At 45.3% G+C, this 16,993-nt stretch overlaps 1 protein-coding gene across 1 annotated transcript; it reads right to left on the bottom strand.

Annotated features, from left to right (window-relative positions):
- Nucleotides 1-1,069: 1,069 nt before the first annotated feature.
- Nucleotides 1,070-5,378, bottom strand: LOC147737597 (uncharacterized). The gene has a single exon (XM_086924576.1). It carries the CDS (start codon nt 5,376-5,378, stop codon nt 2,208-2,210), a length of 3,171 nt encoding a protein of 1,056 aa, XP_086780702.1. The 3' UTR covers nt 1,070-2,207.
- Nucleotides 5,379-16,993: the final 11,615 nt, after the last annotated feature.

Genomic DNA, 16,993 nt, shown 5'->3' with positions numbered 1-16,993 from the left:
TAGTCAACAGCAGTATACACAGGCACTATACAGATAATTTTTACAACATACAAGTGCTATTTACAACATGTAATGATATTATATACAGTGTTCATTTCTTTACAATCGTTATTTCTAGAATTGAGTATTTACAAAGTCAGTTCAGCATTCTAGTGTAAACATGGATCGAATAGTTATACAGATATTCACAATCAAGACCATCTCTGGTAGCGGTATAGAGTATTTATCCATACTAGATCTAATCCCATGTAGAAGACCGTTCAATTTTGAAGCCATTGATTTCAGTGTTGGCTAGGTAGGCCGACTACATGATAGCATCAGACCACTGTATTTCTGAGTTAAGACCATTAGATACAGTATTGAACATGAATATATGATAGACTTCCCGCTTTTTGCGCACTTTGTCACAGCAGAGCCCTGCCGTTGGTATGATTTTTTCCAGTATAAACCACTTAGCATCTTCTGGAGAGTGATTGTGTTCTACAAAATGTGATACCAGTGGCGCTGAAAATTTTTTTGTGCGTATTGCAGATCTATGTTCTGTTAGGCGAGTGTTCAGGGATCTGGAAGTTTCCCCAACGTAGGCTTTCTCGCATGGACATAACAGGAGATATATCAAGTTCTTGGTTTTACAATTGTTTATACCATGGCTTGCCACAGTAATGCCATTGTAAGATATTGAATTGTCCTCTATGCATCGGGCACATGACTTGCATCCGCCACATTTAAAGTTTCCATGTATGGGGCGAGAGTCAAAAATGCCACGTTGTAGTATTGGTTTAGGGGGGGCATCCTCGACCGTACTACAATATCCCTGATGTTCTTGTTCTTTCTATACGCGAACATGGGTTTTTGTATTTTATCTGATTGTGTCCTGTTTATGTTGAGCAGATACCAGTGAGAACTGATAATTTGCCTAATTTGGTCATTGAGGACAGAATGTCTTGTGACAAAAATCAGATTATTTTTCGCAGGTTCAGTTTCCTTTGATAGCAGATATTGGCGATCAAAGAAACGTGCTCTCTTATATGCATCCCGAATGACTCGATGTGGGTAGCCTCGGTTTTTAAATTTGGTTTTCATATCTTCACTACGAGTGTCGTAATCGCTGATTTTAGTGCAATTACGACGAAGTCGTAGGATTTGTCCAAATGGGATTGCATTTTTTTGTTTCAGAGGGTGGAAGCTACTGTGATGTAATATTGTATTTCGCGCTGTGGGCTTAGTATAGAGATCTACATAGAGTGCATAGTTTTCATGTTTCAGTTTGATATCTAGAAATTCAATTTCTACATTGCTGTGGTGTGCAGTAAACACTAGATTCTCATCGCATAGATTGAGCCATTGTGTAAATTCTGATAAGGAATTTTGATCACTGTCCCATATAAAAATAATATCATCTATATAGCGTGACCATTGTATCACTGATTCAAAAAAAGGAGCTTCTTCTTTGAAGATGAATTGGTGTTCTCCACTGCCATCTGATTGATTATTGATAATTGGTAATTGGGAAGGGGCTAATTGGTAAGAATAGCCCCATAGTTTTATGGTAATGTAATAATATTTTGATTCCTTCAGTTATAAGGCCCGTGGCACGAGCTGATCCATCAACCGATACCAGAGTGTTAAAGATGCAGTAAACGATACTCAAAAACAAGGTATATGCTCTTTTATATCTAAAAATAGGTTATTTCTTGAACACTTGTGCTTCGCTTTAGTTCATCACATATACTGCAGCGGCATTTGTTAATAGTAATAACTACATTTTACCAATGAAGTTTCTCATCTCCAGAGCCCTGACAACATGTCAACTCTGGGTGTGTTTGGTTTATAGGTTTTATCATTAATCCGACATGTTAGCTGAAAATATCGTTGTTAGTCCCAGTATTGTTCAGTGTTGCTTTTACAGATAGTGTGATCAGGTGTGATTGAATGGTTTTCTTTGTATCTCTTCTTCACCAAATAAAAATCAACAATTTTTCTTTTCTTTTAGTCCACATTGTACTTGCCTCCCACTGTGTATCCTGGTACATCATGTCGCTTTGCTATGTGTACGGAAGTGAACAATCACTGAAAACAAACACTTTTATACTTCTGCAAATACTGTTATCTGTTTTCCTTCTTTACTGCTAGTCCGTGTTCCATCATCTGGCATTTCAATGTCCCACATAATTTGAATTAAAATCTTTTTCCGTAATTCATTCCTCTCACAATAACTGCACTGTTCTGCTCTTGTCTATGTCCTCAGATAGGTCAATATTATTTTTGATGTTCTTAAGTTCTTTGCGGAGTCTCTGTGTTCGCTGATGTGTTAGGCGGTTTGATAAATGACTAAAGTTCTTCCCACATTCACTGCTGTTGAATAGTTTTTCCCCCATGTGTGTTTGCTGATGACTTTTAAGGTGTGATAACTGACTAAAGCACTTTGTACATTCAAAGCACTTGAATGGTTTTTCTCCTGTGTGTGTTCGCTGATGTCTTTGTAGTCCTGATAACTGACTAAAGCTCTTGACACATTCATTGCACTTGAATGGTTTTTCTCCTGTGTGAGTTTGCTGATGAATCCTTAATGCCGAAGAGCTGCGAAAACTACTGTCACATTCACTACAATGATAGGGTTTTTCCCCTGTGTGTGTTCGCTGATGTGTTTGGAGGCTTGATAAGTGACTAAAGCTCGTCCCACATTCATTGCACTTGAATGGTTTTTCTCCTGTGTGTGTTCGCTGATGTCTTTGTAGTCCTGATAACTGACTAAAGCTCTTGACACATTCATTGCACTTGAATGGTTTTTCTCCTGTGTGAGTTTGCTGATGAATCTTTAATGCCGAAGAGCCGCGAAAACTACTGTCACATTCACTACAATGATAGGGTTTTTCCCCTGTGTGTGTTCGCTGATGTGTTTGGAGGCTTGATAAGTGACTAAAGCTCTTCCCACATTCACTGCAGTTGAATGGTTTTTCCCCTGTGTGTGTTCTCTGATGTCTTTGTAGCCCTGATAATTGACTAAAGCTCTTGGCACATTCATTGCACTTGAATGGTTTTTCTCCTGTGTGAGTTCGCTGATGAATCCTTAATGCTGAAGAGCTGCGAAAACTACTGTCACATTCACTACAAGGATAGGGTTTTTCCCCTGTGTGTGTTCGCTGATGTGTTTGGAGGCTTGATAAGTAACTAAAGCTCTTCCCACATTCACTGCAGTTGAATGGTTTTTCCCCTGTGTGTGTTCTCTGATGACTTTGTAGCACTGATGATTGACTAAAGCTCTTTAAACATTCATTGCACTTGAATGGTTTTTCTCCTGTGTGAGTTCTCTGATGATACCTTAATGCTGAAGAGCTGCTAAAACTACTGTCACATTCACTACAATGATAGGGTTTTTCCCCTGTGTGTGTTCGCTGATGACGTTGTAGATGTGATAACAGACTAAAGCTCTTTAGACATTCATTGCACTTGAATGGTTTTTCCCCTGTGTGTGTTCGCTGATGACTTTGTAGATGTGATAATCGGCTAAGGCTCTTCAGACATTCACTGCACTTTAATGTTTTTTTTCCTGTGTGAGTTCGCTGATGATACCTTAGTGCTGAAGAGCCGTGAAAACTACTGTCACATTCACTACAATGATAGGGATTCTCCCCTGTGTGTGTTCGCTGATGTGTTTGGAGGTTTGATAAGTGACTAAAGCTCTTCCCACATTCATTGCAGTTGAATCGTTTTTCTCCTGTGTGTGTTCGCTGATGTCTTTGTAGCACTGATAATAGACTAAAGCTCTTGACACATTCATTGCACTTGAATGGTTTTTCTCCTGTGTGAGTTCGCTGATGAATCCTTAATGCTGAAGCGCCGCGAAAACTACTGTCACATTCACTACAATGATAGGGTTTTTCCCCTGTGTGTGTTCGTTGATGTGTTTGGAGGTTTGATAAGTGACTAAAGCTCTTCCCACATTCACTGCAGTTGAATGGTTTCTCCCCTGTGTGTGTTCGCTGATGACCTTTTAGCACTGATAATTGACTAAAGCTCTTCCCACATTCACTGCACTTGAATGGTTTTTCCCCTGTGTGTGTTCGCTGATGACTTTTTAGGTCTGATAACTGACTAAAGCACTTTGCACATTCACTGCACTTGAATGGTTTTTGCCCTGTGTGTGTTCGCTGATGGCTGTGTAGCACTGATAATCGACTAAAGCTCTTTAGACATGCATTGCACTTGAATGGTTTTTCTCCTGTGTGAGTTCGCTGATGATACCTTAATGCTGAAGAGCCGTGAAAACTACTGTCACATTCACTACAATGATAGGGTTTTTCCCCTGTGTGTGTTCGCTGATGTGTTTGGAGAGTTGATAAGTGACTAAAGCACTTTGCACAGTCACTGCACTTGAATGGCTTTTCCCCTGTGTGTGTTCGCTGATGAATCCTTAATGTTGAGTAACGAGTAAAAATGCTTTCACATTCATTGCAATGGTATGGTTTTTCCCCTGTGTGTGTTCGCTGATGTGTTTGCAGATTTTCTAATCGATTACAGCTCGTCCCACAATCACTGCACTGGTATGGTTTTTCCTCAGAGTGTGTTCGCTGATGTCTTTGTAGGTGATCTAATCGACTAAAGCTCTTCCCACATTCACTGCATTTAAATGGCTTTTCTCCTGTGTGTGTTCGCAGATGATTTTGTAGGTGTGATGACTTACTGAAGCACTTTGCACATTCACTGCACTTGAATCTTTTTTCTCCTATGTGGTTCCACAGATGGCTTTGTAGGTGTGACGAGAAAGTAAAACACTTTGCACATTCACTGCACTTGAATGGCTTTTCCCTTGTGTGTGTTTGTTGATGTCTTCGTAGGTTTGATAATCGACTAAAGCTCTTCCCACATTTACTGCACTTGAATGGCTTTTCCCTTGTGTGTGTTTGCTGATGTGTTTTGATGTTTGATAACCGACTAAAGCTATTGACACATTCATTGCACTTGAATGGTTTTCCTCCTGTGTGCGTTCGCTGATGAATCCTTAATGCTGAAGAGTAACTAAAACTGCGGTCACATTCACTACAATGATAGGGTTTTTCCCCCGTGTGTGTTCGCTGATGACTTTGTAGCTTTGATATTCGACTAAAGCTCTTCACACATTCACTGCATTTAAATGACTTTTCCCCTGTGTGTGTTTGATTATGTCTTTGAAGGTGTGATAACTGACTAAAGCACTTTACACATTCATTGCACTTGACTGGTTTTTGTCCTGTGTTCGTGTGCTGATGAAGCTTGAGTAGTGATGACAAATTAAAGCTCTTGCTGCATGTGTATGATTCTTCTTTCTTGGTTAGTCTCTGTGGGTTGGGTATATATTTGTCTACATCCCATGACTGTATTTCCTGATGGGCCAACATGGCTGTTAAAGCACTTGTGATTTTCTCACACACTTTATATGTGTGCAGTATTTTGCACGTTTTATTTCTGTTTTAACAATAAAATACAATAGCCACCAAATATTTTCCACACTCCTAATACATAGAATGTGTCTTTGTAGGCGATTGTGCCTTTAGATTGGATTATGGCTATGCACGCTTGCAGGTAAAGATGTATCTTCTTTTGGGCCGGTGCAAATTTGGACAGTATGTTGTAGTGTAGATAGAAGAGCTCCTCTTTCCATTACCCGTCAGTTGTCTGGCTCCGCACTGTTGTGCTTTTCGCTTGTTACTGTGGTTTGGCCAGAAAGAGTTTACAATTCACCTAGAGCACGGAATGATGGCTTGTCTTTATTTTAGAAAATAGAGCACTGCGGTAATCATATCATACCAATCCCATGATCAAAGTTAGTATTTAACACTTGTTTATACAGGAGGCAGGTTGTTATTGTTGTTGCCCTAATTTTCCTAAGGTCATTTATTCGTCTTTTGGCGTGGAGGTGCACAGCTCAGTCTCTTACAATCACTGAACTGCCCTTGATGCTTCATCCGGGATCTGTCAGTTTGTGTGCAGGTTCCTCTGTCGCCGACTGCGCTGATGTTTTCCTGAATACTGTAGCTCAATATTTCTGCTATTATTGAAGATTTACAGCATTCGCTTCATTATTGATGGTCAATTCATACATTCAAGGCTTGTTTTCTGTTGGATGTAAAGATATTTAAAATTACTAAATTGAAACAAAATGGAATGAGAACGTATAATACGTAACTTGTTGTAAAATACATTTCTGGGGAGATTTACCAAATCTCGACGCAATGCAGCACAGGCCTCCCCCTGCGAGGCTGTGCTGCATGACAGGGAGGGAGCAGGAGAGCCCCATATTTTCAAAGATATGGCTCTCTCCTTCCCTTTCCCTTGCGCTGGCACCGATTACAGCAGCCCTGCGCCATGAACACTCCTTAGCACCAGAGCACTAGGGTGTGAGTGTGTGAGTCCAGCATAGGTTTTGTACAGGAAGGACACCCTTCTTGTACAAAATACTATGCCTAGACATGAGGGAAGTAAGTTTATCAAAAGGAGACTAGCTCAAGAGCAGGGGTTAATCTGACATTATTATTAATGTTTTCCTAGCGACTCAGTATGGTTTTGCCGATTGGCAGTGGCACCTGTTGGGTGTCTTTGGAAAGCCCTCACCCACCAACCTAGTTGGTGGCATGCTTCATCATCGGGCCCACCCAGTGACACCTAGCGTGTCCCGGGTGTGCTTCGACGCCTGATTACAGCGGAGCAGGTATGTCACTGTGTGTGCGGTGTGGGGTGTTCAGGTATGTGAAGTTAAAACGGCTTGGCGGATGGTCCCTGAGGTGAGGATACTTTATTAAAAGGGCCTCCGTCAGCGGTTAAAAATAAGGCTGTGGGACGTTAGAGGCGGGTTACGACCTCCTACGTCCTTAGAGTGTCAACATGTTTCAGCCAGTGCCTTATTACTAATCTGGCTTTCATCAGGACTGTAAAATATGTGTGAGTTAAAATAGGGGTTGTGTAGTGTAGTCTATGTGTCTACACGCCCTAAAGTGTATCTAACTGTGAGAGGGGGGATTCCCTTCTCAAGATCACCTGTACATTTAACATTGAGAACAGGTACAAGACAAACATGGGGGAGAAAGAGTCACTAGACAGTATTGAACAAAAAATGTGACAGCCGACTTAATAGCGAATAGGTGCGGGCTATGAGCGGCTCAAGTGTAATGATACTGGTGGTATCATTATTGTGGAATCGCACTAGAACTTCGAGGGTGTAGTGATTTAAAACAGCGGTAAAAATACTGCAGTAAATGGTGAAGAATTTTGGCGCAAGGACATTGTCTTACGCTTTCAATGCTTGTTTTTTGCTCCAAGGTTATTGAAGTGGCAAGGTGTGGCCCTGGTTGGGAGAGAGAGGTAGGACCACTAGGGTTAGGAGACCTGTGGGAGAAAATTAGGGAAGCGCTTACCTATTGTAGAGATGTACAGCATACTCACAGGATTTCTGGCCAGCAGCAGCGTGGGACCTGTTGTGCCTCCTTCGCAGAACCGGTAATGAATGGCTGTAGTTGCCGGTTTTTATACTGTCATTGATTGCATAATTGACGGCACCTGGGGGAAAGCAATGGTAGAGAGACTCGCGAAGCGGGTCTAAATAGCGCTCAGGTGTGGGCAGAGGCTGATCTAGAGAGCCTGCGTGGGCGTGTGATGCTGCCGGGTGCTGGAGCGGTCAGAATCGCGCATGCGCGACCGGGAAGTGGTCCGCGCATGCGCCAGAGTCAGTGTTGCAGCGAAGAGCGCATGCGCGGCCGAGATGTGGTCCGCGCATGCGCCGTAGCGAGTGTTTTGTAGCGCGATTCGGCTGGTGGCACAGCCTGCGCTAGTACTAATTCGCCTGGTGCCCTGGCTACTATAATATGATGGGGCAGTTTGCAAAACTAAATTAAACTAAATGAATAGCGCTTGAGACACATGGTTGTACTCAAGTGCTAGTGTGGGTGAGTGGCACTAAATATGTTACCTAAGGCCCTGATAGGTAACCAGGGGGTTTACATGGCAGGATGAATGGCTCTTGAGACCCAGATAGTTCTCAAGGGTTGGGTGAATCTGCACAGTATGGCCTAACTGGAAGATGGTAAAGACCAGGGGGCATGGTTTATAAAGGGAGGCACTATTGGTCAGACTGGGTACTCAATAGAGATCTGCTGGGTGGCTCGCCAGGTGATGTGATAAACATCATAGGGTCAGGGAGTTCCAGGGGATAGCGTCATTCAGCCCATCCGTGGCTGTAGACAGACGGTATATCCATCTTTGTTCTTTGTTTAAAAGTTTTTTATCGTTGTTAATCGGGCTGACTGGTATTTGCTCAATGACTGTCCACGTGAAGTCATTGGGGGTGTGGCCGTTGGTGATGAAGTGGTTTGTCAATTTGCTTATGTTTTTCTTGCATCTCATTGTGCTGCGGTGCTCCGTGATCCTGGTCCTCACTTTGCGGGTGGTCATGCCCACATATTTGAGTCCACATCTGCAGGTTAGTAAGTAAATCACATTCTGTGAGTTGCAGTTTGTGTGGCTTCTCTGGGACCATACTTTATTGGGTTCCAGGTTGAGAGTTTTGGTGTGGGATGTCAGGTGACAGACACTACAGTCGTTGCATGGGTAGTGTCCGGTTACTTTGGGCATTCCCCACGCATTAAGGATGGTGTTGTCAGGTTTAGGTGGTGGTCTGGGTCTGGTACTGACTAGTTGGTCTCTGAGATTGAGGGAAACCTTTTCTAATTTTGCATGCATCTCTCCTTCCAAGCGCCTAGTTTAAAAGGTTGCCGTTTTCCCACGCTAAATCAAATCTACTGTATTTGATAAATTGGGTTTATCATGAGAAACAATGGGTGGTTGCATGGGAACCCCCAAGCCCCACCATTGGCAGGACCACATGGTGCAAAGTAACGTGAAGCAGTGCCATGCGATGCTTCACATTACTTTTACGTTATTTGCTGGAAAGAAAATTAGGAAAAAAAGATTTTGCACTGTTTTGTGCCACTTTTGTGACGCAAACACGACGCAAAATCTTAGTAAATCGCCCCCTTCTTCTTTACTGCCTTTGTAACGTAGTAGGGAATATTTCATCATACACAGATATTTAACTAAAAGTTCTGGTGATCAGGTGACATCTTATTAATGTCTGAAAATGAGGTGATTTAACAGTGTTCACAGAGTAACTTAGCAAAGTAAGGGCGCTCACGAAGCACCCAAGTGCTTAAGGTTTTGCTTAAGATAGATGCATACAGTCAAGATTTCATTTTTTTTAATATATCTTTTTATTATTAACAAACAAAAGAAAATCGCATTGGGAGTACATGATCATACATTTCACTACAAAGTCTGGGTCGTCTCACATTCAGGATAGAATTACAAAATAAAATAAGTTCTTGGGATCAAGGGGAATAATGAGTGTCCAAGTCTCGCCGTCTGGCCGGGGAAGTACAAATATCATCACGGTAAGCATTCCAGGCCCCCCAGAACTTACCTCACTTTTCGGGGGAACCCCAAGCAATATAAACTGCACGCTCTCGAAACATACACCAGTCCAGATCCTGGGTCCATTTGGTACACTGAGGCGACAGACTGGCTCCCCAAAGTTGTGCAATATTACGCTTCGCAATCATATATGCTAACGAGACCCATTGTTTCAAATATTGATTCAAATCTGTGGGCTCCCAGATGTTTAAAAGGCATCTCCGGGCTTCCGGTTGTATCTCACACCCCAATACTTCCTCCATGACAGTATGTATGGCTCGCCAATACCTCTGGACATTCTCACAGTGCCACAGGATGTGCATAAATGTAGCCACCTCACCACAGCCTCTCTTACAATCACCACTCGATACCCATCCCATGCGTACCAGACCCGGCCCAGTGACATATGACCTGAGAAGAATCTTCAACTGTACCAATCTGAGCCTCATCTGAATCGCCACCACTCTGGGGGAAGACACCGCTTCAATCCAGTCTTCATCATCCATTTCTAGCCCATCTGCTCCCCCCGCTGCTCTAACACTACCCAACGGATCGTCCATGTTGTTGATCAATTTCCTATAAATCAAGGAGATTTTTTTCTCGGGGATGTGGCCGTCTAACACTCGGTCCTCCAGAGGGGAGGCCTCCGGGAGATCTTCATCCTGAGATATATGGGCAAGGAGGGCATGCCTAACCTGCATGTAACGGAAATATTTGTTTTGATGAAGCTGGTATTGTAGTCGGAGGGCCTCGAAGGTCTGTACACCTCCGAGCCCCCAAATATCCTTAATCTGGCTGATCCCCACGAGTTCCCACTTATCGAACCCTTTAGTGGTCCACAAACTCCCCAGTTTCGCTGAGCTAAAAACGGGGGTAGCCAAAGTCAACTTCCCTTCCCAACCTAGGCTCCTAGTGGCAGAATGCTAGACCCGCCCCGCACTTAGCATACAGAGCCCTAAGGATGTCTCCATCCGGCGGCTGGCTGCGATCCGTAGCATACCCCGCATCACTGGGTATGCCGTAGACCATCTGATTGATGGCCGCCAGATGTGAAGCCGAATAATATTTCTTCAGATCTGGGAGCCCAATTCCTCCATCATACCATGAGAGAGTGAGCTTAGTAAACGCTATACGAGGCCTACCATCCCAAAGAAGCAATCTCTGAAGGGCCTCTATCTCTCGGAAATGTTTACTGGGCACTGGGTCCATAGTATTTTGAAGCACATAAAGAAAACGCGGCAAGGCCATCATTTTGAATAAGACTGCACTACCCAGAAGCAACAATGGTAGCATCTTCCATCTTTCCACATCCCTGCGGAGCCGAACTAGTGGTGGAAACAAGTTCTCAGTATAGCGCCTCTTAGGGTCCAATGCAATATAAATACTGAGGTATTTGAATCCTACCATTTCAATCTGTAAGGGACAGGTTTGTGGAATCACTGGTGGATCGCCCGACAACACCAACATCACAGATTTTGCCCAATTAATGGCAAATCCCGAATATTTACCGAACGCCGCCAATATATCCAGAAAGACGATCAAAGAAGCTCTAGGCGTGGTAAGATACAGGAGGATATCGTCTGCATAAAGCGAGATTTTATCCTCCCATTCCGGCGACCACCGCAGTCCACGAATCGATCGGTCCCACCTGACCCAAGCCGCTAAAGGTTCCAAAGCTAACGCAAAGAGGAGAGGGGACAGCGGGCACCCCTGTCTCCTGCCCCTTTCCAGTTCAAAATCCACCGATTTGCAATTGTTAACGACCACTCTGGCCAAAGGGGCCGCATACAACAATCGAACCCACCCAATGAACTCAGGGCTGAAGTCCAACTTCGCCAATACCGACAACAAGTAAGCCCACTCTACCCGATCAAAAGCCATGGTGGCATCTAGGGACACCAACACAGCCGGCTGCAGCAGATCACGGGACCGACCCAGGACTCCGTGAAGTCTCCTAAGATTTAAAGCGGTGTTTCGATGCGGCATGAAGCCCGACTGATCCGGGTGCACCAGCGTAGTGATTACCTTAACAAGTGTAATAGCTAGCACCTTGGCCAGAATCTTAGGTTCGGCATTAAGGAGTTAAATGGGCCTATAGGAGGAGGGAGATGTCCGGGGCTTACCCACTTTGTGTATTACCACGACATTTGCTATCCTCTGGTCGTATGGAAGTTGCCCTATCTTCTTACTCTCCAGGAACATTGCTCGAATTTGCGGGGCGCTTTTCTGGGCATTCAGCTTATACAACTCAATCGGCACCCCGTTAGGACCTGTCGCCTTCCCAGAGTTTATGCTCTTGATTGCCTGCACGATCTCATCATTTGTAATGGGAGAGTCAATATACTGCCGATGCTCATCAGATAATCGGGGCATAACGATATCCCTAATCATGTCCGCATGCTCAGCTTCTGTAAATTCGTTGGTGGAAGAGTAAACACCCTGATAGTATGAAGAAAAAGAGTCTGCAATATCCTGAGGATCAGTAATGCTATCAGGTCCAACACCCTCCAACTCCGGCACCAACCGAGAGGCACGCTCACCGCGCTCCAACCAAGCAATAAGCTTACCAGCCCTGTCTCCATGTTCATATACCCTGCTCTGAACATCATCATGCTGCGTAACCGCACATTCTCTAAAAATGCCGTTATATTCATCCTGCTTAAGTCTCAACTGGTGCCGATCCTCCACTGACGCTGCCTCAGCCACTCGCTTCTCCAAAGCTATAACTTCAGCTTTTACTCTATTAACATCGGCTAGGCGCTGTTTCTTTTTCCCTGCGATTAAAGACAGGACCTCCCCCCGAAGCACCACCTTATAGGCCTCCCATAAAGATTGCGCCAAGTCAACAGTGCCAGCATTATTTTGGAAATACTGCTCCGAGACCTTATGTATCTCTTTCCTAATTACCGGTTCTTTTAAGTGCCAAGCATTAATGGGTGCGACTCTGCCGACAGCAGGCTGCCCCACTTCAACCCGCAACCAGACGGAGGAGTGATCAGAGACGCCCCTTCCCAAGTGCCGAGCCTCCCTAGCAGTGTCCGCCATGGCAGCAGGAAGCAGTGTGTAATCCAACCTGGACATAGTGTTGTGTGCCGCAGAGACATGCGTGAAGTTTTTCAGAGCTTATGGCGTACTCTCCAACAATCTACTAGACCCAATGATTCCATAAAATCATGCAGCCATTTCTGCAGCGGAGGGAGGACCCTTGGGGGAGAGCGATCCATACTACCATCTACCACTGAGTTGAAATCCCCTCCCAACACAAGGAGGCCAAGCGGCAAGGTCAGAAATACAGCAGTCAAATCCTTGAAGGTATCAGATTGGAGGCCCGGGGGCACATATATGGAAAGTAAGGTGACCGCCTTGCCCCCGACTTTCCCGGAGACCCCTACATATCTGCCCCTCTGATCGGACCATGTGGCCTGAATCTCAAGAGGAAAGGAATTCTTCACCAAAATGCCAACCCCCCTAGAGCCTGTTGTAAAACCCACGTGAGCGACCAGTTTATAGCCCCCTCTATGCAGGGCCATGCAACAATTACCCACCAAGTGCGTCTCCTGCAACAGCGCAACATCCTGGAAGTGGCACCTAAACAGCTGGCTAACCATACCCCTCTTCATCTAGTCCCCTAACCCATTGACATTCCAGCTCAGCACTCGTATCCCCGACTCCCGGTCAATGCAAGACATTTACCCCACACCACCACATCGTAATGCAGAATCAATCCCCAATGCGAGTCAAAACAAAACTGAAACTTAACATGCCTAGAAAACAACCCTCCCGGAAATCCCTCCCCTCCACCCTGCACCCCTGCATAAGGACTATGCCCAAACCCAACTCACAGTGTGCCTGTCGCCCCACCCAACAGAGACAGATAAAAGTAGGAAGAGGAGGTGCCCGCCGCCTAGCTGCTCACCCCTCCTCCCAGATGATTCCCACCCGAGAGATATTCAATGTTGGCATTTCTTTCCAAGTACACTTAACAATACCCACCCTCCCAATGTCAAATGATCTGATCAGTCCCTGTTACTAAGGTCTTTTATTCCTGCTCCTGTCGCTCAACTTCTGCCTCCTGGCACCGCTCTTCTTCTCTGTCCACCATTACAGTGTCCAACCAGTCCGACGACACCTCAGGTTTATCATAGAACCAGGCCTTCCCGTACTTTTCAACCCGCAGCTTTGCTGGAAAAAGCATAGAATATCTCAAACCTTTGTCCCTAAGCCTCCTCTTAACCGGGAGAAAGTTCTGTTGTAGTCTCTGCACGGCTTGGGTGAAGTCGGGGAAAAAAGAAAGGGTAGTATTCTCATAGCGAAGCGGGTCAGCCGCCCGTGACGCCTGTAAAATCACATCTCGATCACGGAAGTTCAGCACCCTTGCAATCATCGGCGAAGGGGGCACCCGGCCTCGGCGGGCCTCCTGGCACTCTATGTGCCCGTTCAACAGTAAAAATGTTACTGAGGCCCTTAGGTTTGAGGTGATTCAAGACAATGTCCTCCACAAAAAAGTCAGGTGTACGACCTTCCGCCTTTTCCGGTATTCCAAGAATACGGGCGTTGTTGCCAATTGCGCCCTTCATAGTCATCCAGCCTGCGACGGGTCTCCTCTCGCGCCGCCTGTAAGCCCCGAACTTCCCTTTGCATCTCCGCCATATCATCCACCAGGCTAGACATCTTTATATCGAGCGACTTGACTTTTTCACTTGTTTTGGCATGGTCTGCCCGTAGCAAATTGAACTCAAGCTTCACAGTGTCCAACTTGTTATCCAAAGAGTCCATTTTTGCCACCATCGAGGATTCAACCTTATTTATGGCCGCCATGACGCCTTTCAGTGTGGGTTCTGTCCCCTCACCTGGGAATCGCTTCCGAGCGAAGGGGAGTGTCTCTGTTCCACCGGAGAGCCTTTGGGCTGTGTATACCTGCCCAGCTTATTCGTTTGGACGTTTTTCAGCCCTCTCCCGGTTCTAGAGGGGGCCTTTTCAGTCTCCGCTTTTGACGCCATGAAGGTTGCAATAAATGGCCTCCGCTTCCTTCCCGGTGTCACGAGACTTCGCACCTCGAGCAACACTTCACAACTCTCCCATGCCAATAGGCCTTACTCAGCAATAGTCACACTGAGTAGGTCTTCCCAGCTCACCACAACCCCTCGGCAAGAAACAACTGTTTGTGCCAACTTCCGTGCCATGCTGGAACTTCCGCTCGTCACAGCCGCTGTTGTTGCATTAGCGCACAGGCATCCTCCTCACTGCAAACTTTGGCGAAACACTCGACAACACTTCTACGAGGCAAACTACCAGAGACTGATTTACCCAGAATGCCAGGGGCGAACCTTGCTTGATAGGTGAGCAGTGTGCTCCCAGACCTGCTGTTTCTTCAAATGGACTCCCATGAGTTATGGAGCTGACGAGCTCGTGGTTGATGCCCTGCGCGCCAGTGAGCGGTACCAGACCTGAGACGATTTTGGCAACCTATTCAGCAAACCCCTAAAACTAGTCTGTAATCTCTACTGACGAAGGTTAATGAACCTGAAACACTGGTGTCTAGAGATCAGCACCATCTGCGCCAACTTTGGCGAAACACTCGACAACACTTCTACGAGGCAAACTACCAGAGACTGCATTACTCAGAATGCCAGGGGCGAACCTTGCTTGATAGGTGAGCGGTGTGCTCCCAGACCTGCTGTTTATCCCCCTCACCGCAGCCCGTGGCTCTGACGACATTAAGGTCCAAATCTTCAGATCATGACCAGGGGGGTAGAATTCGCCGTTTCGATCTGAAATTATGCAAGGGAGCAGTTATTTCGTTCCCCTGTAGAAATTCGTTCTCAGGTGTCAGGATAAAGAGCAGGATAGACGAAAGGAGGAGCGGGTCCTACGGAACTACGCGATCACGCGGCCATCTTGGTCCCGTGCTTGGCTCCTCCCCCCAAGATTTCATTTAAACAACAATAGAGTTTAGAAAAAGAGATGGCTCAGGCGGGGCTGCAACATTTCCAGTAACTCTTTACGAAGTATACAACGAAAGTAACTCCATTCACACACTTCTCATTTCTTTCCAATTGACTTAAGGTCATCTCAAATACCAACTCCTGCCTTTACCTCGCTGTTCATAAGTCACCTTTGAAACTTTCAACAGCTCCCTTGGTTCAAGCATTTATGGTTTCGTCTAACCTGGAAGATTGGAACATTATTGTGGTTTGAGGGGCGTTTGCTATCGCCATAACATCTGTCCATCTCCCTGAAACGAGTGCAGCTTATAGCACCCGGTTCTGGCCCTGAAAGACAACTTTAAAAAGCAAGTTATTTGTTTTTTCTAGAGTAGATAAAGTTCTGTAAGATGCAGCTCCTTCAGGGGGTTTTGTGTAAAACAAAGCAAGGGGTTACTGTAAGGCCCATCCTAAACATTATAAGCGCAGATAAGGCAAATAAACATTGATTCATATAATTTAATATTCAACGATATCAGTCATTTAGTACTTATAGAGAATCCATCACAACCACTAATTTACCTGACATAACCCTGCATCAGATGTGTGCATATTACTCTTTTTCTCCCTTTTCCACCATTACATGGCATTTGCCCTTATGTTGTCCGTTTGGGGCCCTGGATGCCACTTTGTGACTGGATGGGCATTTGGCAAAGCGGGAAGAGGTGTCAGTTATCCACAGGTGATGCGACATTTCTACCTTTCCATATTTCTCATATTCAAGTTTACCTAATTTCCTGTCCTTCAGCCCCCCTACTGCCCTCTGGCTGTGCACTCACTCTGTGGGGTTCATCAGAAGTCAGATAATTACCTGATAGTTACAAGGCCATGGATCTCACTTCTTCTAGAACACTTATTGCAGACATAGGGCCTAGTTAGGTGTATGTCCAATGGATTATTGCCTCAAAACTAGGGGTGGGTGACAAATTCCGCTCTGCCGGCAGACCTCGCAAAGTTTTGCCCAATCCGTTCCATAAAACTCCACAAAGTGATGCAGAACAGAGTTTTTTTCTCAAGCGGTTCACCAAAGGTAAGGTGACGAGCGCTTGTGAGAAAATATAACGCGGCAGACCTCCTCCTGGTGAGATTTCTCATTGCGGGAGGTCGTGGCAGGTCGCGACCACTCGAGTGTAGAAATCTGCCATTCTCATTGATGAAGTTGCCACTCGATTAGAATGTCAATTCGAGCGGCAGAAAGCAGCAGCGCCCTCTGGCACGACGCGTAGTGCCGTTCATGCTGATTTTACAGTGTGGGACAAAATCCTGGAGCAAAAAATCAGTAAGAGTGGGGCAACTTAGAAACTCTGCCACTTGCGGAAGTCCCCAGAGTGCAGCGGGGTTTCCCTGTCACTTCGTGGAGTTCAGCTGAGTATAACTCTGCGAACTACTCCAAGGCCTAATCAAAACGTGACAGATATCCTGTCTGCCTTATTATAATTGCCACAGGATGTAATGCATTTTTAATGGGGCGGGCAGGATACCTGTCACATTTGTGATGGAATAAACCATCCGCTGAAATCTAAATAAGGCCTTTGGTGTACATTGTGTCTAGTGTGGCTAGCTGGGCTTGA

Source organism: Lissotriton vulgaris, chromosome 1_1 (genome assembly GCF_964263255.1).
Source record: "Lissotriton vulgaris chromosome 1_1, aLisVul1.2, whole genome shotgun sequence".
In the NCBI taxonomy this organism is placed as follows: Eukaryota; Metazoa; Chordata; class Amphibia; order Caudata; family Salamandridae; genus Lissotriton; species Lissotriton vulgaris.
Note: the sequence above shows the minus strand (reverse complement) of the source record. Positions and strands in the feature narration are given on the sequence as shown.